General features: G+C 35.4%; 2 protein-coding genes across 4 annotated transcripts in view; one reads left to right on the top strand and one right to left on the bottom strand.

Annotated features, from left to right (window-relative positions):
- The window catches only part of LOC121733038 (autophagy-related protein 101), an 82,131-nt gene that overhangs the window by 31,463 nt on the left and 23,151 nt on the right, over positions 1-27,517 (top strand). The window lies entirely within an intron of this gene.
- Positions 1,631-14,352, bottom strand: LOC121733039 (neurofilament heavy polypeptide-like). Of its 3 annotated transcripts, none has more exons than XM_042123131.1 (3): positions 14,221-14,352; positions 13,098-13,131; positions 1,631-3,204 (listed from the first exon to the last, which is right to left on the bottom strand). In XM_042123131.1, exon 3 carries the CDS (start codon positions 3,201-3,203, stop codon positions 1,899-1,901), a length of 1,305 nt encoding a protein of 434 aa, XP_041979065.1. In that variant the 5' UTR covers position 3,204; positions 13,098-13,131; positions 14,221-14,352; the 3' UTR covers positions 1,631-1,898. The 3 variants fall into 3 exon arrangements, with proteins under 3 accessions (XP_041979065.1, XP_041979064.1, XP_041979063.1); XM_042123130.1 differs by having other exon boundaries at positions 13,102-13,131; positions 14,221-14,319; XM_042123129.1 differs by lacking the exon at positions 13,098-13,131 and having other exon boundaries at positions 14,221-14,321.

Genomic DNA, 27,517 nt, shown 5'->3' on the forward strand with positions numbered 1-27,517 from the left:
TCATGTTATCAGACTATCCTCTAAGGGCCTGTTTCACCGCTTCCAGATCTTATGCACCACTTAACTTGACAGATAGAGTATGAAGAATCTGGCCGTGTTCGTCGGCCTAATTTTTAGCGCATTCGCTGCAAAACCTAGTTATTGCGCATGTCCAAATCATGTCATGCCATGGCAACGACAACTGTTTACGACTTGACATTTAACCCAATTGCAATATGTTGGTGGCGTTGCAATTAACAAACCAGTGGGAGAGCCATGCTTCGGCACGAATGGGCCGGCTCGACCGGAGAAATACCATGCTCTCACAGAAAACCGGCGTGAAACAGCGCTTGCGCTGTGTTTCGCCGAGTGAGTGAGTTTACCGGAGGCCCAATCCCCTACCCTATTCCTTTCCCTACCTTCCCCTATTCCCTTCCCTTCCCATCCCTACCCTCCCCTGTTACCCTATTCCCTCTTAAAAGGCCGGCAACGCACCTGCATCTCTTCTGATGCTACGAGTGTCCATGGGTGACGGAAGTTGCTTTCCATCAGGTGACCAGTTTGCTTGTTTGCCCTCTTATTTCATAAAAACAAAACAATTAAATTTTTAAATTTTTCCAAGTGATCCATATCCATATTTTCCGAAATAAAATAATCAAACACTATCATAGTGTTAAATAAATTATTATTTGTACGGCTGTTAGACAATTTAGGCTTATGTATTTATGTTTAGCTTTTATTATTTTAACATGTATAAACAATTAAGACGTTGTTTACGACTTGACCAGCAACTTGTTATGGCGTTGCCATGACATCTTTTGGACATGCGCAATAAAAGGTTTGTCCAAAAATACGCCGACGAACACGGCCTCTGTCAAAAATGTTGTGGATAGCCTATCCGGCTCTTTATCAGGAAGTGGTGAAACAGGCCCTTAATCTAATAACATTATTTGGACTAGGTGTGCGTTACCCCTGCCAGATTATCTGGCTCGGTAACGCGTACACTAGATATGATTTTGGGATTTCTTAATCTCCGTAGTCCATATTAACAAAAATATCTAAGTGCCTATACTGTGCATACAATCGTTATAATTATTCTTTAGTTAGTCGTTATAGCGACTAGAAAAATACTACAAAATGTATGATATTAACTTTATAGTTAATATTCGTGTAGCTGTACACCGTTTTTGTTATTAGAAAAAGGAGAAATATTATTTTTACTGTATGTATTCGATTTTTTAGAAAACTTCAAATTAAATTAAAGCTAGAACCAATTTGTTTCAAAAATCAAAGTAGCTAATAAGTATTTCATTAAATAATTAAATTTCTAATAACATTTTGCCTTCGAACTAATTTAATTTATACAGAATAACGTAGTAATAATCTGCTTAGCCATAACTTATATGCGCAAAATAAATTGTCAAAGGCAATTATAATAATTTAATTAAGTTATTTAAGCCCAAGCAAAGTCTGATAATATCTCGTTTAACAGAAAATTAATTAGTTAACATAATATTTTGCACAAGGCATGTAATATTTTATTTATTTGCAAATTATATAATTTAAAACTTTTAATATTTAACAAATGACTTTTGCAGTAAGACTTTAGGTGTAGATAATTTTTACGAGGTTAAAAATAAATGCAACAATGTATAAAAAACGTTTTTATTATCATTACTTACAGTACAATTAATTCGATAATTTACTCTGAAAAATAATAATTACAACGTAGGTAATTTTTTCTGTTGCACTATTTAAATAAGTCTCTACAACTAGTGGGATCGCGCACGCGTTGCCACTCTGGAATGCATCACTAACGCACTTTCTAGAACGAGGCGCGTATACCTGGCGGGCGGGGCGCGCGTGACGAGGGGCGGCACCGTCGACACGCGCTCGCCGCTCCCTAATCTATCCCTAATCTAAGACTTAGGAGCGGTGTCTTTTTCCGATTTCTCTGCGCTCTCGTTCGACTCCGAGCTCTCTGCGCTCTCCTCGGAGCTCTTGGTTTCGTCCTGCTGGGCGGGCTCATCCTTCTTCTCCTCGGCGGGCGCCGGCTTTGGTTCTTCGCTCTTCTTCTCCTCCGGTTTCTCCTCCTTCTTCTCTTCCTTCTTTTCCTCCTTCTCCTCCGGTTTTTCCTCTACCTTCTCCTCCTTTGGCGCCTCAGCCGATTTTAATTCCTTGGGGATGATCTCCTCCTTCTTGGGTTCCTCCTTGGTTTCGAGAGCTTGGGGCGCTTCGGGCACTTCGGCGGATTTGACGGCCTGCTCTTTGGTCACTTCGGCGACGATGGGAGCATCGGTTTTGAGGGTTTCTGGCGCAAGTTTCTCTCCCTCTACGGCGTCGCGGATCACACGCTGCGAGTCAGAGGCGGGGGCTTCGCTCGACTTTGCTGCCGCGGCGGGTGCTTCGGGCTCAGCTGCAGCTGGGGTGGGGGCTTCTGCGGGCTTCTCCTCTGGTTTTGACTCGACGGGTTTGGTCTCCTCGGAAGTTTTAGGAGCGGGCGCTGCAGGCTCAGAAGCGGGCTCCTCTTTCTTCTCCTCGGGCTTGGCGCTCTTAGCCGTGATCACCGGTTGAGCCTCAGAAATTGGGTTAATCGCAACTGGGTCAACGATGTCGTCGGCAACGGCGGCGGGACTCTTTACAGCACTGACTACGTCAATAATTTCATCAGGAATAGGAGCACTCTTAGGAGCAATATTTTCGCTGATTTCCTCTACCTTTGCTTGAGTTTCTTCAGGTTTGACCTCTTCCACTGGTTTGACAGGCTCGGGTTCGGCAGCCTTGACCTCGGGCTCGGCGGCCTTGACCTCGGGTTTGGCTTCCGGTAGCTCAGATTTGATTTCTGGTTTAGCTTCAGCTGGCTTCTCGGCCTCCGGTTTCTCTTCGGAGGCAGCTGGCTTCTGCTCTGGGATCTCGATTTTCTTTTCCTCTACTATTGGTTCGGCGGGTTTGACCTCGGGTTCCGGTTCGGCTGGCTTAGACTCGGCAGGAGCAGACTTCGCTTCGGGTTCCGGAAGTTTTTCTTCTTTTTCAGGCTCAGCTGCGGCCTCAACCTCAGGGTCCTCAACGTCTTCTGGCTCCGGTAATTTAATGTCGGGCTTGGGCTCCTCCGGTTTGATTTCCGATTGTACAGCGGGCACTACACTCAGTTCTGGTTTCTCTTCAGCAACAGGCATCGCCAGGCTTGCAGCCACAAAGGCCATGCAAAGTATTAAGACCTTCATCCTGTAAAGAAGCAAAACGAAAAATTAGTGGCTTGCAAAAATTGTATAATAACTGCGAGATCGCTGCTGCGCTCTAAACTTAAGTGCACGTCTGTAAGTCGTGAATGCGGTAAGGCCAATGTTACGCGAGACCGGCAGAACGTTTTGCTGCAATTTTCCTATTAAGGTTGAACGATCTAAGGGTCCGATGTGCCGGGGATTGATTCTTATGCTCGAATCGAATTAAAATTGACATGTCGTAAGACGGATGTATCTATTTGTGAAAGTGGGGTGTTAAAGTCGCTTTGGATCCATTTCAAAATAATTTGACTGCGGCTCATTACTTATCGATGCCTACGTACCGCATTATGCGACCACGAAAAAAAAGTACTCGCCTAATAGGATTCTAGTAGGACGTAGACCCTAGTCTATTATTAGCCCCTAGTTATCGTCGAAGGTGGCACATTAAGCCGATATCCCAGGTCCTGTTGGAATGCAGTCTGGCGCCGATCCACAAATAGACTACTGCAGGGAATTTATAAATAAACCTGCTTAAGGCACCTAGCAATTTTTCACAATCAAATGAGCCCGCCGTGCTTAATCAATGTTCAATTTGTAGTTAAGTCCCTTGATGGGTTTTTTACGGTTCGGTGAAATCGAAGAGGATATTATTAGGTTTAATGTCATGACAAGTTTATGGGGAACGAATTTAAAAATACTTTTATTACTGTTAAACCTAAAAGAGTACACTACACAAGTTTTTAAAAACGTGTCTCTCAAATCTTTAAGTGGTAAGTACGTTTGATACAGCCTGAGAAATGAACATAAAAAAAATCATTTACTAGCATTATACAACAAACATGATATAAAATTGAGTCATCTGAAAATTGCCAAAGTGACAAAACGTGTTCATAATGGGTGACAGCTGAATACGAGCATGATGGACACTTCCTAGAGCGTGCAGGATGCGCCGGCAATATGGATGATCCCAGACAGCACATTATCTGAATTTTAATTGCCTCATTGAATAGAATCGGCAGGCAGAATGCAGAGATGCTATCGCGTGAGTCAGCCGCGTTATCATTCAGCCCAAGAACCTCCACGCGTGCTGAATTCACCGGAGATAATCATCAGCGAGGAGAATCTGTCTGGCTCCAATTCGACCGAGAACGTGACACGGCCTTAGTAAATCTACGTGACCAACACGATCAAGCTATGATTACTCTCCCTTATCAGAGATGAATCATACCAAAATCAAGACAAAACAAATTTTCTACTAAATCCTTCATCTAATAATGTGCTCTAAATCAAGATAAAAATAATCGTAGCTCGATTGCATAAACTCAAAAACCTTACGTCTTATCTAATCCGACAAGGTTGCTCCGAAATTTCGCTTTATACTTCCTTGATTTTTAATGGTGCACCATAACTCGATCATTTGCATACAGCCCTGATCCAAATACGCAACCCATAGTTATACGCGGTATCGAATATCACTAAATAACGTTTGTTTTATTAACGTAATAATATTGCAATGAAGAATTTCGTAATGATAATGCTACGCTGTAACTCCAACCTGTTTTAAATCAAGCTCGTGGTTATCTCGAGTAGGGCTGTCCAAAGTTACTTAAAGAATTCAATCAATATCATTTCAGTAGTGATTTTTACTGTGAGATATGAAAAAGTAAGAGTAAATAAACACAAACAGCGGGAATATTAGTTAAAAGAGAATTCAAATTTCGAATTAATGAGCGCTAATCAATCAAAATTTTCCATCGATGCGCGTCCCTATGTGAATGTAAATAAAAATGTTTATCCAGATTAAAAACTGGTCGTCCAGGTGCACAGGTCATTGGCTCTGCATCAGAATTCTTCAATATCATGCAACACTAACCGAGCCGGTGACATTTTAACTGAATCGTTTAATTATGTAACAGAATTTCCACTCAACCTGTTCTTATTGTAATACGTTTAAATAAATTCTTAAGGTTATGTCGGCGATGGTTTCCTTGTGAAATTAATAATGAGTTTCCTCTGTATCTTGCAACTGCAAGCCTGTATGTGTTGAAATCTTGTATTATTAGGCTTTTAATCATCACTTTGAACGTTAGTGTGTAGAAGCTCGAGAAGTTTAAACACTTATTGATCGTCTTTTATTTGTCATCATTTGATCGTTATTTTCTAGAATATTTTTCGTCAAAACGTCTAGATCTCGTCGACGGGATGGACGGTATAACCGTATAACAAACAGCGAGTCCAATGTGAGTATTTAGGACGCATGTTGATTCGGTCTTTCATTAGCCGTCCATCGTCCAAATTTTTTTTTTTCGAGAAATATTTTTCGTCGAAACGTCTAGATCTTGCAGCGCGCTGGACGATACATGAGATAGCGAGTTATTTTCTGGAAGGATATCCCGGCTGAGGGCAACGATTGTCGCCTTCCCACACAAAGCCGCAATCTTTCAATTGAAGCAGCATGCTTATTGCGCCAATCAAAAAATGGTCGGTCCATTACAAGTCCCCCCCACATTGTTGTACAATCGCTATTTATTAGTGGACATTTATACTGCCTATAGCATTAATCTCGGAGGTTTTAATGTCAATATCGCCAGGGTCTGGTGACACTTATGCTAATGCGGTAATCCACAATTTGCGATGCGTGCAGCAAGTGCGAGTATCTTCTATAGTGAATAAAATTTTCAAGATATGCTTACGTACGTACTGAAAGGGAGTGAAAACCGATGTAAAGCAAAAAGTTGGGTCTGTCAATGTTTAAATTCAGGGTTAATTACGAGCGTTTGTATAGAAAAAAGTCGTCTAGCATCTATCTTTTTTTCTTCTCTGTTTTTTCTCCGTCTATAAAGGCTACAACTTCTTCGCTGTAATCTCATAAGTCACGGACATAATTTAATGATCATTTCAATTGTAATTATTTAATAGGTTGTTACCTACACTTATCTTTACATTGGCATCGTTTTGTAAGTTGAAGATTTGTTTACCTCAGATTATGTTGTCATTATGTTGAAGACTTATGATGTAAACTATTAAATAATTACAAGCAATTATTGGATAACATCTAAAATGTAATAAATAAGAGTCGCTGATGTTACGGCTTTGTTCAGTCCTTATACGTTTTCAACTTTAAGGAAATCAAAAAATGAAATAATCTTAAAACGTAGCTATTGTAAGTTTTGACTATTGGGTAATGTAAACGTGATCTAGGCAAATGCAACTGCGGGCCTTGTGTTGGCTAAATGTTATCACGTTCTTATCAACAATTAGGTCATCTATACAAATTGTGAGAGAAATTTGTACACGACCTGAAACTAGTGTTTCGACTTTTATAGTGCTAAAGTATTAACTGTTAGTTTAAATGAAATAAACTTAAGATGCTTCACATATTTTCGTTTTGGGGCGATAGGTTAATTTTTTTGTATGACCGAGTATCTTAACATCGATTGAACATATTTGATCAGATCTGAATAAACTGTAATACAATACAATTGTATATGTATGACTAAATTACATAATTCCACAATATTTTTTATAGACTTGTTAGTTCAGCTATGTATTATGCATACCAATTTTTTGGATGGTGGTTAAAATGACATAAAGATGACGTTCGCTTTGACATGTTGACTTTGTCACCTGGGTTTTCCTGCAAATTGCAATGTATTTTTGCCAGCGAGGACGAATGGGCATTACAATAATTCGCTCATTACTTTATTATCCAATTATCTTCCACAATGGTGCGTCATATCTGAGATCTTTATGAGAAACACGTATTATGAGACAATTTTCCAAGTATACACATACATATTAATTTGTAGAGATAAAATGGTATAAATCGATAGGTACACCTATTGATTTATACCATTCTACAGAGAAACAATTATAATAGAACCAGTACCGGTCTCTGAGATGTGACCAAAATTACTTAATTCTATTTTCAAATTTGAAATTTTTTTGACAGCTAAGTTTTCCTGCAAAATATTTTCATTTTTTTATTAAATGGTCGATGCTAAAATTTACAGTGGATTTCTGTCGTATTTAAATATTATGTTAGTCTTTAGTTAGGTACTTCAACTGAAACTTTGTGATATTTAATTTGGCACAATTAGCAAGGGAAAAGGTAAAAGGTAAAGGTTTATTTACGTAAAAGGTTGCATCATGTCCATGTCACGATTTCGTCGGCGCTCTACGTTTTCGAAAAACTTTCAGACGAAAGAAAACACTTTCTTTGCGACTATTGAATTTCTATACTTCAATATTCCGAGCTCGTGCCACAGTAGCTCACATTAAATTGGTGTTTTTGAAAATCGATCACGTGCAATACGTTCAGAGTTTTACCTCAAGTTAGTCCTTATGTCTGTGGAATAGAAGCCTTATTGAAGCTAAAATGCCGTACGCCGGTCACATACCAATCGACCATAGAGATTTCTGACCCAGACGGTTTTTGTTAGTGTTACCGGTCTATTAATTTTGAAAACCACTTTCTATTATGTTTTAACCTTTGATGTAACCTTTGTATCATAATTACTATGTGTTGCAATGTACGTATACACATTATGCATGTGTTTATCGGGTAATAAAGGTGACTTAGAAAGTATAAAAGATTTCAAATCATTTGTGTCGCATTTCTGTAGCATACTCAATTATTTAAAAAAGATTACCATGTGTATAAAACGTTTTGGCGTTTTATATGCTATAAATAGCTTACTTTTTAGGGTTCCGTAGCCAAATGGCAAAAAAAGGAACCCTTATAGATTCTTCATGTCTGTCTGTCTGTCTGTCCGTCCGTATGTCACAGCCACTTTTCTCCGAAACTATAAGAGCTATACTATTGAAACTTGGTAAGTAGATGTAGTCTGTAAACCGCTTTAAGATTATGATACAAAAATGGAAAAAATATTAAAATTTAGGGTTCCCCATAGATACAACTGAAACAAAAAAAAAATCATCTAACCTAGGCGTGTGGGGTATCTATGGATAGATCTTCCAAAATCATATTGAGGTTTCTAATATGATTTTTTTCTAACCTAAAATATAACTATTCAGTTTGCGAGAGATACTCTTCCAAAGTGGTAAAATGTGTAAGTATATGATAAGTCTAAAAAAAATATACGATGTACTTACATTACTACAAAAATTACCAACGAAAATTGGTTCGAATGAGATCTAGCCAGTAGTTTTTTTATACGTCATAAATAGTAAACGTTAATTTAACTTTCATTAAATCAACTGAATTATGAAAATAAATCAAAAACCTCTTAATTTCATAAAATAAACCTTATTGTTGCTGCGGAACCCTTCATGGGCGAGTCCAACTCGCACTTGGCCGGTTTTTTCAGTTAGCTAAGTATGCTTTGGTACTTTCTTAATTTAACTAGACTCTGCCCTTATTTTATTTCTACGGTATGCAATTGCAATATGATCAGCATATAAAACATGAAATTATTATGACGGAATACTAATTCATGCATCAGTATAAGATTTAATATTCTATATAATGTTTTCAGAATTGATAATTCATTTATTCGCAGAACAAAGCATACCAAGAAATATACTAATTTATATTTGAGGGCGCGAAATGACCTTCAGTAACCTAGGTTGTAGGCAATAGGCATGCACCTTCTAATCTCAGAAGCACTTGCTTGGTTTTACTGTCGGAATTAAAGCCCTTTCGTGCCCTTTACGTTCCGATTTATAGCTAACTAGATAATGCAATGACTCTTAACTTAATTGAATTAAAACAAATATCCATACTAAAATTATAAATGCGAAAGTGTTTCTGTCTGTCTGTTACCTCCTCCCTAAACCGATTTTGATGATATTTAGTATGGAGTTACTTTAATTGCAGGGGAAATGTACGGTTCCCGCGCGATTAACGAGTTTTGGCGCAACGGAGTTGCGGCCGTAGTCGAAACTCTACATTTCGACCAAACTAGAGAAAAAATAAAATAATCAGCCAAGAGCGAGTCGGACTCGCGCATGAAGGGTTCCGTACCATTGTAGAGGAATAATAGACCAAAAATTGTGTTTTTGTATGCGAGCCCCTCTTAAATTTTTACGGCAGACGGACACCCTTTTAATAGGGAACCCTAAAAAGAACATTTTTATAAATGTCGTTAAAAATTTAAAGTAGAGGTGATATTATATTACTGACCGAAATATATGATAAAGGTTAACGAATGATTTGAACAAATTAATAAACTCCTAGAAAAAAATAATTGTATGTAGTTAATGTAAAGTGTTAAAGAATCCATATAAAATCGATTACCTTACTTCAACTCAGCAGCTCTTATTTACATTTTGAATACATAACGTTGTGTTAGTTCAGAAATGTGTTATGTTTAACTCTTACAATCAATATAACTAGCTATTTGACCGAGCTTTGCTCGGTATTCGATAAGACACGGATAAAATGACATTTTCTAAACATGATTCCTAGCTAGATCGATTTATCGCCCCCTAAACCCCCTACTAAATATAAACATACTAAATTTTATGTAAATCGCTGGAGCCGATTCCGAGATTCCAATTATATAATATATACATATATACAAGAATTTCTCGTTTAAAGATATAAGATAAGATGTATAAGATATAACCAGCCGACATTTAGGGCCTGTTTCACCACTTCCTGATAAGTGCCGAATAGGCTATCCACCACATAACTTGATAGATGAAGTATGGAGAATCTATCAAAAAAGCTGTGAATAGCCAATTCGGCACTTTATCAGAAAGTGGTGAAACAGGCCCTTAGAGTAAAAACTAAGAAGAACTTATAAAATCTACATTTTTTAAAATTCTTAAATCACAATATTGGTATATAGGCGGACTTAATGCCAAAAGGCATTCTTTTCAGAAGTTCAGAAAAAAAATTGTGCCAGTAGAAGTACCAGTAGAAGATAAAAAGAAAAATAATTATCAAACATTTAACTTAAAATACAAGATTACTTAATTTCCCATAAAATCAATAACCACTGCGCTACCGTTATGCAAATAATATTAAATTTAATAGCCATAGCGGTTAAAATGGAGAATTCAGTAGGAAAGGTAAAAGCAACGGTTATGGTCAGCGGCCTTTTAAGTTATTACGTTGGCCAATGTTAAAGGAAGTCGGTAGAACGCAAACGATTTTCATTAACAATGTATGTTCAGGAATGTTGAAACTGTTTCTGAATCCTACGAATAGTTCAGAAACATTGTAGAATCAATAGAGGTTACTGACCGTATCCTAAAATTAATGTAGTAAACAATTACTGTGTTTATTCAAGCAAATCTTCGCGTAAAAAAAAATAAAAAATATATATAAAAAGTTGTTAAGTCTCTACAATGATATTATACTAGCTGTTTGACCGAGCTATGCTCGGTATCCGATGAAAAAACAATTTTCTAGAAATGGTTCCTAGCTAGATCGATTTATCGCCCCCGAAACTCCCTATAAACTAAATTTCATGAAAATCGTTGGAGCCGATTCCGAGATTCCAATTACTTATATATATATACAAGAATTGCTCGTTTAAAGATATAAGATTAAAAATACGGAACCCTAAAAAAAGGAGTCTCTACGCTTTGTCGTTGATTATTTTCGAAGATGCAAAAAGTTGTGTTATTTTATGTCCACAGCAAAAACTTAATGGATGTCCCGTGGGCAAATTGCAAATTAAAATTATACTTTAAAACTACGAAGAGGACGGGCTCAATCATTTTGCATCCAATTTTTTCTGTCTACTCTTTTCCAAATGACCTTGCCATTGGCAAATTATGTCTGCTAATATTTATAGCCTATGTTATAACCGTGACTGATTTGTTATCCGTAAAATTTAATTTGCAAGATAATTGTGGCAACAAATCCTAATTCGGGCTTTGAAATTTTCTACGGTCATTGAGATGAAAACAAAAGATTTGTCGAAAACGATCGACAGAATAAAAATATTCCGTAACAAATCGGTACCTATTTGTTTTTTCTGTATTTAATTTGCGACTTTTGACGTAAAGACAGAAATGCTTTTTCAACTTTAATTACAAAAATTATTTAAACTTAAACTTTAATTGCAAATGTAGAGTTCACGACTTGATATGTAGGGAACATTTCCTTTGACGTATAATTACATCCAGGCATACGTGGATGAACTTAGCTCGTTAGTTTCGTTCTGAATTATTTTACCTCTAACAGGGTATTTATGAGAAGGGAATAGGGGTCGTCTCTCTTGAAGTAAACGCTGAACGAAGTTTATAGTACGTAAATCTTTTCATTATAACCCACATCACGGAGTGTGCTGCGCAAATGAGTGCGTCACGTGCATATTGGCTTACACATTTATGGTTTCATGTCCATGGTGAATGTGATATACAGGGTTTAACGAAACAAAATTATAACACTTTAGGGTGAGTATATGTTCCTCATAGAGTGTTCACTGTGAAAGTAGCAGCGCTGAAAGACCAAATTTTTTTTATGGGGAAACTAGTGACACTGGGGCGCTTGCCTATACAAAAGTGAAAAAAAATTGGGCTTTCAGCGCTGCTACTTTCGCAGTGAACTCTCTACAAGGAAGACATATTACACACTATAAAGTAAATTATCACTTAGTTTTGTTACAGCCTGTATAACATCGGTTTCCTATGTTATAGTAGCTTCGCAAAAGAGTATGACGACGGAGACAGATAGGACATTTTTTTACTGTTATAATATTAGATTTACAGACAGCATAATCATTCATTATAATGTATTCAAATAAATCTTCATTTCAATCTATTCAGGAAAAGGAAAGTAGAGTCTTAAATGTTTTAGCTTCAGCTGCCACCGCCTCATACATTTTTGCAGCGCTCTACAATCTCCTCAATACTTCTAGGATATTATCGTCAATGTAGCTGATTTTATATTTGGAGTTTTATATTTTCGCTTTGATACTTGAGCTCTAAGGCCCGTATAAATAGTCAGTACTCAAGATACATCTCGGTCTCAAGACGGTCTGAACCGTTCAGGTTCAGTGATTGGTTGGCTGTCAAAATTTGGACCAATCACAGAGCCGAATCGCATCTTGAAACCGGGTCGCATCTTAAGTACTGACTATTTATACGGGCCTAAATCTCTTTGCAATCTTATTACTCCCAAAAAACTTTCTTGATTACATGGTGGTACGGGCCCGATGCAGCGAAGCTTTCTATTCAAAACCTGTATTGTAACTGTAAACGCGCTATGCAGACATAAATTATTTGTTAGTAATTAGCTGGATGACAAGATGAATGTAATTTGCCTACTTCACACGCATCTACGATAAGCATTGTTTGGTGTTTCGCTTCGGCGACTAGAGGTCAGCTAAAAAATTTTTTTGTGCAATCATACGTTAAATTTTTTATGACGTATTTTTGTCTATCATTGTTATTGTTTTTAATTACAGTTTAATTGAAATTTATTATTTAATTGTCTGTTTTCATTAGAGATTTTTATTTTTTGGTTTTAAATTTGTTCTTGGTCGAGGTTTTTTCAGTCAATGTCAAGTTTTTATTAGAACGAAAGTGACACAGTTTGTGACATTATTTTTGCCGAAGTTTAAAAGCAGTAGCGACATGTTTGCTTCATTTGATTGATGATACACATGATTTCTGTAAACACGGCCTGTAAATATTTACAAGAAAAGTGTAACGACTAACGATGTATATATACGTATCGATAAATTGTTTACAGATTCCATTATACATGTTATGAGGGAGGAATTATGGGTTATGTAAAATTTTCCATAGCACATTTTCTAAGATTTTATAAGGAATCAATCGGTTTAAAAAGTAATATTCCCTCCACTAAAAATAACAAAAAGTTACTAAAAAAAAGTAATAAAAAATATGTTTTTTTAAGCAATTTTTAGAGCTATTAAGGACATTTACATACACATAAACAAAACTACGGACCTACCAATGGTGTCGTATCCTTCGGAAGACGCCGCTTGTAAGGTAAATAAATAAATGACAATATTAATAAACAATACACATAATAAGTATATCATGAGAAGGAAATGGTTATAAACATGGACTAGCCAGAATACTTCCAGAATATTTAAATTACTTATATTAAAGAAATCAAAATATCTATAAAGTTATCCCAAAGATAGATAATTCAATTTGGATTTTAAAATTGGGATGCTTAGTGAGAAATTTTAAGTTTATTTTATTTTATTGCAGTTTTTGTGCCTGACATTATAAAAAAGATATTGACATTTTTAATCTGTTTAGGCAATTTTTTAAGTTAAACTTGACCTTTTAGGTTAGATATGCAATCAACTATTCTTCGGAAATAATTTAGAAAAAAAATAGTGGGTTTTTTCCTTTAAAATTCACTCACGGTCAATGGAAACCTTTTGTCGGGACGGATATGGTCTGATGATGGTAATTGGCTTAATAGAATCTGATCGTATAATGGTGAGGCCTAGCCCTCTTATCGGGAATGTTAGTACGAAAAGGTCATTGTTAAACACCGTTACAACACCGCGAACAATAACAGTTAACTCTAAAATAGTTAATTAATTTGCAATCAATAAAAAAATAAGCGTTGTATTTTTATTTCTTAGATTTTTTTATTTAAATTAAGAGATAATTTAGTAAACGTATGATTATATTAAAGTTAGACTAATATTTTTTTTGAAATGTGTTTAAGTTTATTATAAAATGCACGATATTGAAAGTTGCGTGATTTGACTTAAGATGTTTTTTCCTTTGAGTATATTTCGAATTTAAATTCGTATAAATATTTTTTTGGCCGTATAAAATCACTCGAATGCACTGATCCTATTATCCAGAGGTTTCTATTTGAATCATTGGAGCGTATTATTCGTCAATAGGCTATGTGCTTTTGTCTGATCCGTTCTCATTTGTCTGTCCTTGCGCAAAACCTAACGCTGGCCTTGCATATTTAAAATGATAAATAAATATAAAAAATAAGTAAAAAAAAAACTTAATTTTACAAACTTAAAAAATTAGAAAAATAATTTAACTTTTTTTAAATTTAATGAATAAATGTTTCACTAAAAATGCTTACCTAAGGAATAGATTCCGTTGCGTTCAAACTGAAGATGACACCACTGACACTTGATTATTTTTTTTAAATATTTTTGCAGTGCGACCGCAGAGAGCGCTGTCAAAGTATTGGTGGTGTGGTGATAGTGTCCGAGTTTATATAGTCCGTCCGAGCTCGCGCTGCAAGTCGTCTGTACATCTTTATGTTGCAGGTTGCTGCATCTTTGTCCGTCGTCTATACCGAATCAACCCCTAACCGTGCTATAATTAATAGGAAAATATGCCCTTTCGTATGCCCTACGCCGTATCTACCGTTATATCTACCGGTATTGTATGCATATTGGAATATTCCACTGGGAGATATATCGTTTGGACTGTCGCATTAATTTTAGTCTTAAACTTTCGCAGTTACGTGCTACTTTTATATTGTTTCAGGCCATTGATGTTTTTTTACTTTTTTATGTTGTGTATGTAATTTAATTTTGTATTTTCTCTAATGGACGGATTGATTTTTATCGGCTGGTAAAAATAAAAAATCTGCTAACTTTGATAGATAGTTGTTTAGATTCTCAAGCATGCTTTTCCTAATTTCTAAAATAACAAGTTCTTTTTTAGGTTAGAATATTCAGCCAATAGAGCTATTGTATTTTAGAGACATCCATCTCTGTCTAAGAAAAACAGCTGTCATAAGGAATAAGTTATTAGTAATACTATGAGTGTTCAAGAAAATTACCAGGGTAAATTCCTTTTTTCAGTCATTAGTACCTAGTCATAGGAGACTCATTATAATTAAATGGATACGTGCATCTTTTTATATTTTTTTAAAAGGCTTTTAATCGTTTATTTTTTTCATATTTATATTTGCTAGTTATAACAATCTAAAAATCTTCATGTAATCCTGGAAGTTAAATATTTTCCTACTAAATCTTAAAATTTTATGTCAACCTTATTTCCTTAATAAATAACTGCCGCACTAGAGACATATTTTAATGATGATTCAACTTGAATTTAATGAAGAGTTTGACAGTGTATGGGGCTTATGTCAAAATGTTCATTTAATTACAGTTAATAATTATCTGAGTGCAGCAGTAAAGGTGAAGCCAAACGAGCGTAATTTGTGAGTTGTGAGTCGCAGAATTTCGGCTGGCAGAAATTCAGTTTCATAGAAAATTCCTATTTCATTCACACGAGCGTAATTTTGTGAGTCATGATTTGTATGAAAAAATATTTACGCGACTGAAATTCTGCGACTCACGACTCACAAAATTACGCTCGTGTGGCCTCACCCAGTAGAACACTACATAGACACGTTAAAAATAGACAGAAAAAGTAGAGTTCGCTCTAAATATTTACTAAAATGTATCACGAATACTCTAATGGTTAAATTAATCCTACTAATATTATAAAGGCGAAAGTTTGTTTGGATGTATGGATGTTTGTTACTCTTTCACACAAAAACTTTACAATTATATAGCTCATACATCAGAATAACACATAGGCACAGAATATATATTAGTAGTACCAAACATAGGCTACGATTTTAACCGACTTTCAAAATGGGGGAGGTGTTATGTTCGTTTTTTTAATACGACCGAAGAAACTCAGGAAAATGTGGGAAAATCGGGGGAAATATTAGAAAGGGTTTATCTCACGATTCTCACGAACTACTGGAGCAATTTTTATAGCAATATTTGTGCACAGATATAGAGTAGACCATGTGAAGGGAGTATACATAGCTATTTTTTATGTGAAAATGTACAGTTTCTGTAAAATTCCTAATTTACGCGGGCGAAGCCGCGCGGGACATCTAGTAAATACATAATGATTGGTAATGAATACGGAAAATTATGAAGGTGTTAAATAATTTAATAAATAATAACAATTAAGAGGATATCGTCCATGACACAGACATAGGATAATCGTTCTATTATGTTTGGCATTGGCATTCGTAAAAAATATTTAAACACTTTGCCTATTAGCGTTATCGTGCATTCTTCGCAAAGTTCCTAATATAGACCGAGGAACATTAGGAAGTAGATGGCTGATTAGTTAATGACTGTTTTGCTGATATCAACATGTCTACCGTTTTTTGTGCGATTTTCAAATTGTTGTGAAGGTTTCTGGTTAAAACGTTAATTATTTTTCCTATAAAAGATTATGAATTTCTGGGTAGGCACATAAGCGCCTGTTTGTTTTTACCTCCGCTAAACATAAGATTAGCACAGGTATAAACAGAAACTACGTAGTATATTTTATTAATTATAGTAATCATGATTTTTTGTAACATTTTTCGCTACCTCTAGTATTCCTAACTTTATTAGAAAATAGGAGAGTTTTGTTGTTCTTTTGACTCTCCGTACGATGTTCACAATGAAAATCCTCATAGTACTGGACCCTATTCATGAAACTTCGATGTCTGTCTGTCCGTCTATCTGTCTCCAGGCTGTATCCGCTATAACTAGAGTTCTGAAATTTTCACAGATTGTGTAGGTATATGGTATAACAACAAATACTAAAAACAAAATAAAATAAATATTTAAAGGGGGCTCCCATACAACAAACGTGATTTGTTTTGGCCTTTTTTGCTCGATATCAATAATGGCAACAGGTAGGCACTTAATATTTTCACAAAGGCCTTAATTATATTATGTCTACTTCTATAATTAATAATAATATTAAAATAGAATAAAAAATTAAGGGGACTCCCATACAAAAACACAATTTTTGGTCTATGTTTGACTTTGCTCTATAACAGTACGGAACCCTTCGTGCGCGAGTCCGACTCGCACTTGGCCGATTTTTTGTATATTGATAGATTAATAGTCATATAATTTAAGAGTAATATTGTCCTACAAATAAAACAGTCCATAATCCATATTTTAGGACCATCAATTCAAAGTATGAAATCCTTTCTATCTCTGTTAGCTACCTCTTTCGAGATTTTACCACAAACTGTGGACATAAACTTAAGGTGCCGTTCCGATCTTTACCACGGCTAATCGCGACCGACAAAAATTCAATTAAGATGCCACTTTATGATAGACTATAGTATATGTCATAAAGTAGGATATTATTTGAATTTTTAGGATTATAGTCTGTCATAAAGTGGCATTTTAATTGAATTTTTCGGAACGAAAAAAGATCGGAACGGCACCTTAAGAGCTCACCTGACTCTAAAAATCAAACATCGTCCTTCTCTCTTCACACTCACGCCCGTCTTTCATATGCCAGGTGAAAAAGGACGGCGCGGAATCATCGCCGAGTTAGTTTTACTTGAATAAAAGACGAACTATAATGATTATGAAAAAAGTGTTTTGAGCAAATTTAGGTTTTATCAATACCTTTTTAGATATTAAAAAATATTGAAGAAAAGACAGCAAACTTCGAAGATCCAAGCAAAAATGTGTCTAAAACAAGGTTTTTTGTAAAAAAGAAACTATCGAGCATTTTTTGAGTAATCGTGTTTTCGTCTTGAGCATTTAATCTTTATGAACTGAAGTTACTTGTGTCAAAAATCAGTTTTCTAGACCTTACAGATTTTGAGATCTAGGTTAAATGTAGTCAAGTTAGGGTCATATGGGCTCTTAAGTTTATCTCCACAGTTTGTCTATACTTTCGCATTTCTATTGGTGGCCTTGCTGGCTAGGCTGGTGGTATAAGGAATTAGTTTGCAAACAATAGATGACTTGTATATTTATTTTCGGCAAAATTAAAACAATCACACTAATGTTAACAAATTAAACGTAATTGGTAATTATACCAAACACCATTTACGTTAAATTTATTAGTGAGTTAGCAATTATGCACATTACGATACAAGGCTGTTAACTTTTTTATTTACTAAAGTCAATACCTATTTTATTGTTTGGGGTGTGGCGGATGTGCTTTATTGTTTTCCTCCAAATTTTTTCCTATGTTCGCCACGTATATGACTTGTGTTTTTCGCCAATAGTTTTTCCTATCTATGTCTTGATCCTAAAAAGCTTAATTGCAAGTCTTAATTATTATTGTAGATTAGTTTTAGCCTGAAATTTCGGGGTAGAAATTTCGCGCTAGCAATTAGGTCTAGTTTAAAATTTAAACTAGACCTAAGAGAGATGAATGATATTGGATAAAAACAAAATTTGACGACCTCTGTGGCTCAGTGGTGGGCGCGTTGGTAGTTCAAGCCGGGGGTCGCGGGTTCGAATCCCGCCGACGGAACAAAAAGTTTTTCAAAGTTCCTGGGTCATGGATGTGTATTAAATATGTGTATCATATAATAAAAATCTTAAATATATGTAAAGTATAAAAAGTATTAAATATATTTCCGTTGTTTGGTACCTGTAACACAAGTCCTTGAGGTACTTACCACGGGGCCAGACTGACGTGGTGTGAAGCGTCCATAGATATTATATAGATATTATATTATAAAATTATCAGATTTAGGGCCTGTTTCACCACTTCCTGATGAGTACCGGATAGGCTATCCACTACTTATCTTGACAGATAGAGTATGGAGAATCTTTCAAAAAAGTTGTGGATAGCCTATCCGGCACTTTATCAGGAAGTGGTGAAACAGGCTTTTACTAATATTTTGGACATCTTTCAAGCAAGGCACTGCCTGCATATTTTATTTTAAATCGAATGTAATAAATAGGATGAATTTAGGAGATAGAACAATATTATGCATGTTGTATTTGTTGTAGTAAAATGAAGCTTCATTTTAGCCGGTGTGAAGGCAAATATTATGTTGATGTGCCGTTGCTCGGAGCTGGTAACGGGCCTGTCTGCGGCCACTTCATCACGATCATGACTAAACTTATTGATGGATGTTTGTGATCAGTGATCACTTTCAAAAATAGAATAGTTTGTTTTGATTTTTTGCAGTAAACTGATTAATGTCGTAACAGTCTTCACTCTTCAACAAGTTACTCGTAATTATTTACTTTATAATTTGTTTTTTTTTCTGGAAAAGAGATAAAGAAGGATAATAATATGGGCGAAAATGTATAAGTAGACGTAAATGTAAAATTTATGTATGTATGTATGTATTTTGTAATAAATAAAAGCTCCTAGAATAAAATAGGCAATTATAGGAACTATGAATCCCTTATTAAATATATTATATTGTTACGTACATTTTTTTTAAATGCGTGGGTGTCTTTTTCAATAATGCAAAAGTTTAATTTTGGCCTTCTACTGCTGTAAATTTACATGACTGATGAGTGATGACACCACAACTCTAACTGAAAATCGCTGTTTTATTAGTACAATCCTAAAAAGGCTTCGCTCTAAAGTACTCTAAACCAAGGACAAAATCTGTACAATTTACATAGAGTAACATGAATCGCCCTTAGACGAGTTTTTTAATAATATGGTATGAAAAGGATATTATCCTATATCGGCTCCACGAACCCCTGTTAAAATTTCCAGGTGACAACGAACCCCTTACTAACTAATGAAATCCTCTCCCCCCCCCCCCCCAAATAATAAAATTGACTGTTGAAGAAAATAAGTACCTAAGGTTTTTATTTGAATAAAAGGTAAGTAACACATAAGGTGGCAAAATAAATGTGTTTCTAACATTAGTACTTGTTTCTTGTCGCAAATTCAAATCAGATTGAATTTGCGACAAGAAACAAGATGAGTTTCATCTACGGACATTTCTAATAATGACTCCTGTTGCCACTATTACGTAAACCTTGTCGCGAACCCCCTGCCGTCAAATGGCAAACTCTTAGGGGTTCGCGTCATTCACTTCGTCGCGTTCACTTTGAGAAACCCTGTCCTATATCATGAAAATATTGAAAATTACATCAACAAACAATTCTTCAGTATCAAAATTTACAAGTTACAACTGTTTTTAAAACAATTAGTAAATTGTAAATAAACAACATTTTGAATCATCGGATGAATGCGTCAACAAATAAATTGATTCGCTACGTAGACTAGCACGAGTCGGCGCATGAGTACCGAAAACTATTCCACCTCAATTTTTTTATGCGATCCTCTTCAAATTGCCCTCCTGATGATATAGATGCATGTTGCCAGGGCGCAACCCGGTGCCATATTGTTTAAACAAACATTGTTTATACAATTGCAAGGAATTGTTATTTTTCAACCGAACAAATTTCTTTTAAATTTTTTATTGAAATACCAATAAAAAAGGTCCTATGACTTTTTACGATAAAGTTAATACTTTTAAAGATATGAATTTTTAAAGGTTCAAAAAACCTCAAATTTGGGTACTTTCGACCGATGAAAAATATATTAAAAAAAATAATAATGTCAAAGTAATATATTTGTATGAAGACGTTATAATATAATGTTTTGTCCTTGTCAGTCAATTTTCTAACGTATCGGACAATTACAAAACATTATATAAGTAAACGTCTGGACGATAGGGTCAAATTATTATTAAAAGTATAAGTCGCATATAAATAGAACCATAAAGTAATAAATCTGGTCTCTGATAGAACTAAGAAGTTTATGGAAATGATAAAAATATTATTGTTATGTTAGCCATGGTTTACATACATATTTTTTGGGTTCCGTAGAGAAATAGCCAAAAACAAAACTCTTATAGATTTGTCATGTCTGTCCGTCCGTAGTCCGTACGTCATAGCCAATTTTTTAACATAATTGCTATCACGTAAAACAGTTAATTTAGTATGATGAAAGAGTTAAATATATATTTTTAATTTCTCTGCACTGGATATCTTTTATATTATCTTTTAACTGGCTTTTATAATGGAACTTTCCAGATCAAAAGGGTTACTCAGGGAGCTGGGAGGCTGTTTCTGCGAAACGCCTTATAAATCTTTAACACTCATTTGCTCATTTAGGCCTTAATGTAATTCGACGCAGTTAATTTCTTTTGGTTTAATGACTCTGCAAAACTTTACGAATTGAAGATTTGCACCATCATCAGTATACGTATACAATATACATCCATACTAATATTATAAATGCGACTGACATTCGCATTATGTGTAAGCCTGTCTGTCTGTCTGTTACCTCGTGACGCTCAAACCGCTGAACCGATTTTGCTGAAAGGCATGGAGATACTTTGAGTCCCGGGAAAGGACATAGGATACTTTTTGTCCCGGAAAATGTACGGTTCCCGCGTGATAAACGAATTTGGCGCAACGGAGTTGCGGGCGTCATCTAGTATCAACCTATTTTCATCATCATAAACATTTTTGTTGTTATAAAATTTGACTAAATATATCAATTTGTGCAAAGTATTTAAAATCAGAATGGAGATTCACTTTATAAATCCACTAGAGCACCTTAACTATCTTAAAGTTTTCTTCCTTTTTAGGGTTCCGTACCCAAAGGGTAAAAACGGGACCCTATTACTAAGATTTCGATGTCTGTCCGTCTGTCTGTCTCCAAGCTGTATCTCAAGAATGGTGATAGCTAGAGAGTTGTTATATAAAAAAATACAAATTGCTCTTAAATGGTACGGAACCCTTCGTGCGCGAGTCCGACTCGCACTTGGCCGTTTTTTTTCAATAGGATATATTGCTGCAATGTTTCCACGATAGAGGCAGCACCAGCATAGACAGTAAACAAAAAGCTCTGTACGACGTTTGATAACGTTACTATTCTACGTCACTATTCTGATATGACGTGTGCAATATCACATGTTGGATTTTGATAGGATTATTTACTGTATGTGTTAGTAGCGCCCTCTTCTTCGACTTCTTTTTTTATGAAATAAGGGGGCAAACGAGCAAACGGGTCGCCTGATGGAAAGCAACTTCCGTCGCCCATGGACACTCGCAGCATCAGAAGAGCTGCAGGTGCGTTGCCGGCCTTTTAAGAGGGAATAGGGTAATAGGGGAGGGCAGGGATGGGAAGGGAATAGGGGAGGGTAGGGAAGGGAATAGGGTAGGGGATTAGGCTTCCGGTAAACTCACTCGGCGAGGCGTGGCTCACCCACGTCTAAAATTTTACGTAATATTCCTTATTAAACTATGTTGTTATATTATTCTAGTTTATATAACTTTGTATTAACAATTTTATCAGTATTACGTTAACTTTTGTTTAAACATATTTTTGTCACCTATAACTTATAAGGTTAGGTACTAAACAAAAATGGTTCTGTGAAATCACTAATTTGGCTTTTTTAGGGTTCCGTACCCGAAGGGTAAAAACGGGACCCTATTACTAAGACTTCGTTGTCTGTCTGTCCGTCTGTCTGTCAGCAGGCTGTATCTCAAAAACCGCTATAGCTAGACTTCTGAAATTTTCACAGATTGTGTATCGCTATAACAACAAATACTAAAAACAAAATAAAATTAATAATGAAGAGGGGCTTCCAAACAAGAAACGTGATTTTTTGCTCGATTTCAATAATGGTAACAATTAGACACTTGAAATTTTTATAAAATCCTATATATATGTACTTACTTTAATATATAATAATAATATAAAAATAAAATAAAAAATGAGGGGGGCTCCCATACAAAAAACACAATTTGTGGCTTACTTTTGCTCTATAACGGTAAGGAACCCTTCGTGCGCGAGTCCGACTCGCACTTAGCCGATTTTTTCTGGGTCGTTCCGAGTAAAACAGAAGTGACGACACCGTCACATGGCGCTGCTTAGTGGTGACCGTGAACTCCGATTTTGTTTTCCTTCCTCAAGGAGATAATTAAGGTGACATAATTTAATTATGGCTGAAACACTACGAATTGAAACATGATAAACAAAGTACAGAATTTTGATTATCATGTTTCAGCCATAATAAAAAACAAAAAAAAAGGTTGGGAATGCTTGTCATTCCCAACAATTTTTTTAATAAAAGCATAATCTATGAACACATAGGCTTCTGAAAAAAATATTTTATGTGAGGGCAACACCACACAAAACTGCGATGCGAAAAGATTTTTGCGATGCGATGCGTATTCGCAGAGTTTTTTTTGACTGGAGTTTATCTATTTAACAGTGTTGTTGATTGGTTTAATAAAAAAGCTTTAGTAAATAGAAAATCTCACTGTTTATGATCTATTCTTCTATTGCCTGCTTTTTGCGACCAATATGAAATTAACTTCACGCACACAAAATATATGACATGTGATTTTCTGCAAATTCTTATTAAGAAAATCGACAATGGCAAAATAGATATTTTCGTTAGGCGTTAAGTTTCTTAGTTTTAACTGTTATATACCCTCTGTTATATACCACCCACTGTTATATACCAACGCCTCCGTGGTCTAGGGGTATAGAGCGCGGCTCTTGACTCGGAGGTCGTGGGTTCGATTCCCGCGTTGGAAACATGTTATTTTCAAGTTTGGTTAGGACAATGCAGGCTGATCATCTGATTATCTGACAAGTAAGATGATCTGGCATGTAAAAGTCGGTCCTGCGCCTGATCTCTCGCCGGTCGTGACAGAATAGAGTGCTCTTGTGTACTGCGCACACACTTGGGCACTATAAAATTACTCCCGCGTAGCTGGCCTGGTTTCAATGAAACCGGCCACCGTCACCGAAACCGGTGTGGGAGCTATCAATTTAAAAAAAATACCCATTGGACATAACTTGAGGTTTTAGAAGGATCCATATCGCCATTGTCAGAACAAACTCCATCTCATAAGTAACTCGCGTGTTGTCGGCCGCTTTGCAGCCCCTGAGTTATAGCAGGCGCCCAATATTAATATTAATGTGCCGTTTTCCCCAAATTTGTGTGTTTAGTTGCGAAGATTGTTAAAAATCTGCACGATTCTGCATCGAGACCGTGGCACATTCTAATGCGAGCGTACGGGGGAATATTAATTGATATATTTGGTGCAAGTTGCTATGTGCACTCTAATGTAAGGTCACTTCCGTGTGCGTCTCCGCTTGCGTCTACGAGGCAATCTGGCCCATACCGCGATCGCGGAAAACGAAGTTTCTGCTCGAATGGGCCGACTTAACAGGATCAATACAGCTTCACAGAAATCTGGCGTGAAACAAAGCACTGTTTTGCTTCACTCAGCAAGTGAGGTAATCGAAGGCCTAAAGGAGTAGGAATTTTTAAAAGTCAGGTATACAACTCGAAAAACAATGGGAGTTTCTGACGGAGATCTGAATTGAAATCAGGTGACCCGTCTGCACGTTTCCTGGTATAATCGTTAAAGAAAGTCTTCGTCACAAGATATTTGCAGCTACATAATTGTCAAGCCACCGGACTATCATGGTGGCGTACCTATAGTTTAATCGTACTATCATTTCTTGCAATTTTAGGCAAGGCATCTTCATTTTACAGGCGACAAGCATCGCGTATGTAGTCCGTGTTAATCTCTTTGTTTGACTTTAATAAAATTATATAGAATTTATTCTTTTTCAATTTTTATTTAATTGTTGTAACTGAATAGAACTGAATTGATTAATATAAAAATGTGCACATCATTAGAAATTTTATCTTTAAGTTAAAAAATAATTAATTATGCGTACACTAATTAAAGACGTTAGAAAAGTGTGTTACTATTAAAGGAAAAATAATTGTGTAATATGTCCCCATAAAGCGATTATATCAGCATACACGTCTCAGAGGAAATTTAACGAGGTAATGATACTCGGAAATGCACATCTTGCTGTCCTTTTGTAGAAGGAAACTTATCATAATGTTTATAATAATTAATAAACATAATTAGAGTATATTATTATGTACATGTAATTATTTAACCAAACTTAATACTTATTATAAAGGCGAAAGTTTGCATATATTATAATATGTACAATGTACATGTTACTAGTGCGGGATAGGCTATCCGCCACTTGATTTGACAGATAGAGTATGAAGAATCTGTCAAATCAGTTGTGGATAACCTATTCGGCACTTACTATCAGGAGTATCAGGAAGTGGTGAAACAGCCCCTAAGTATAATATTAGGTACATATATTAGTAATTTTAATAAGTACGTCTTATTCAACCACCAGATTTTTATCTTTCGTCCTACGTCAAGTCATAAATACTATCTTAGGGAAGGCTACTAAAGCTACTTGTACTATTATCTATTCTGTGCTAAAGCTAGAGGTTGAATAAAATAAAAAGTGAAACTATTGATTTATCATTTATGATCATTGATCATTACGTTATATTATTAGCAACTTCGTTCCTAGCAACAGCATTTCTCCGAGCTACTCTACTTTTTACTAATAGAGGTAGTTTTACAGTTGCTAATACGACAGTGATAAATTTTTAGTATTGATATAATAAATTCATAAAATAAACAAGCTAAACATCTAATTAAGGTTATTTATCCTCAATGACAAGCATTTTAATACAATCTGTTAACCATAACGGCATCAAATTGGCAGGAGACATAATGTATGCAGAATTCTGCACAGATAACTCCGATAAGAAGGAAAACGTACAGTTACATTTTGATGTCAACGGATTTTAAAGCTTTTTTATTAGATATATTATAATTTTATGAGATTTTTTTTCTATAGTAGAGGAGGAGAGGGTGCTATTTTTGTACTCACTCGAGCGTCATGTAGACTTAGTAGGTTTTGTACATTAGATAAAACTGTTTAAAAAATAATAAGAGCGTTTTTTATTTTACTGGTGGGTTCAGAAACTGCAGTCATTTTAAAGTTTTGAAAAAGAAAATATATTCAGAAAATTGCTTATTTAAGTCAGTTATAAATATATTTTAGACAGCAAGGACTAAATCATTTAGTTTAGTGCAAAATAAAATATCTGCGAAGCTTAGCCCCAATTTCACCAACGACTGTTAAAGTTAACGCTCGAATTAGTATCACGTTACCTCTTTCATTTTTCTTATGAATGAAAGAGAAGACATGACATTTTAACAAGCTGTTAACACTAACATACGTTGGTGAAATTAGGGCTTAGTTAGGAAAATATGAAGCTTTACTTCTTTATATTTTAAAATGTATCTACAGGCTTACCAAACCTTTGAATCGTCAGTGCTTTATATGGAAGCTTCTTTGGGGTATACTAAACATCCATTATCTTAATCTGACAGATCCGATGACATTTCAATGTAAAAAAAAAATTAACCCACCACATTAGAAATCTGATTTCTATACCATGATAACTAGACACATGTCGGAAGCCTATACAAGCTTAATCTGACACGCTGGAGCTACCCCCGAAATCCCCTCTTCCCCTCCCCAACTACTAGAATAAGCCAAAAAATGGTGTAAGTGCTTCCTAAAGTATTCCTTGTATTTTCTGTAAGTTTTATTTACAATATAGGCATAATATCCATGTTTCTAAAACGATTACAGCTTTATTAAATGATTACAGCTTTATATGATAAAATGTATGTTAAAAATAAGTTGTTTTTAGCCATAATTTTACCCGCTAGTAAGTTTTTCACTAGTGGTTTACCGTAACTCTTTTTTATTTTTATCAGAAACTTATCGTGCAAAGACCATTGTTATTTTTTCTACAAACTTATTTGTCAAATATAAGCAAATATGTAATGACTAATGAGTAATGACTAAAACTATAATAACGGTTAAACATGGCTCGATTGACAAGTTATGATAGAACTGTTAGACAAATACGCATGTTTGTATGTTTGTCATCACAACTGGTTGAGCAGATGTACCTAGATTTTTCTAGAACAGTTTTTTTCCAAAGGTCGCTTCCCCGTGGTGGGTCGTGAAGCCTCTTTAGGAGGGTTGTCAAACTCCTAAGTTGTTGGAAAAACTACTTTAGTAGAAAGTGTAGAGTTTATGTTAGCCAAAAATGTTTATGCCGTATCCAACCTAATATTAAATATATCTATTAAATTAAACTTTAAGGTTTCAAATTAGGATAAAGGTCTAGCATTAAAAAGCAATTAACATGAATATTTTAAGATTACATTTAATTGCAAAAAAATTCTTTTGATCTCAATAACAATGCTAGGGGGCTGTTTCACCACTTCCTGATAAGTGCCGGATAAGCTATGCACAACTTTTCTAACGAATGCTCCATAATCTTTCAGATAAGTTGTGTATAGCCTATCCAACACTTATCAGAAAATTGTGAAACAGGCTCTAAACATTTTTTGTAAAATGTAGAGCCTTATTCACTCAATGATACCTACGACTTGTGTAAATAATATAGATAGAGTATAGAGCTGATGATGGCCACTCGACCTTTTTCTATACAATATTACAGCATTATCCTATAAATAAACGATACGCGAGTTTGGCTTCCCCCGCAAATCTCATTACCCTCTTAGTCGGGCTGCTCCACATACCACAAGGGTAACGTTGTATAACATGCTTCATTTAGGCACGTACATAATTGTTTTTTTAATGAAATAAGGGGGCAAACGATCAAACGGGTCACCAATTGGAAAGCAACTTCCGTCGCCCATGGA

The sequence above is a fragment of the Aricia agestis genome, chromosome 13 (assembly GCF_905147365.1).
Source record: "Aricia agestis chromosome 13, ilAriAges1.1, whole genome shotgun sequence".
Classification (NCBI taxonomy): domain Eukaryota; kingdom Metazoa; phylum Arthropoda; class Insecta; order Lepidoptera; family Lycaenidae; genus Aricia; species Aricia agestis.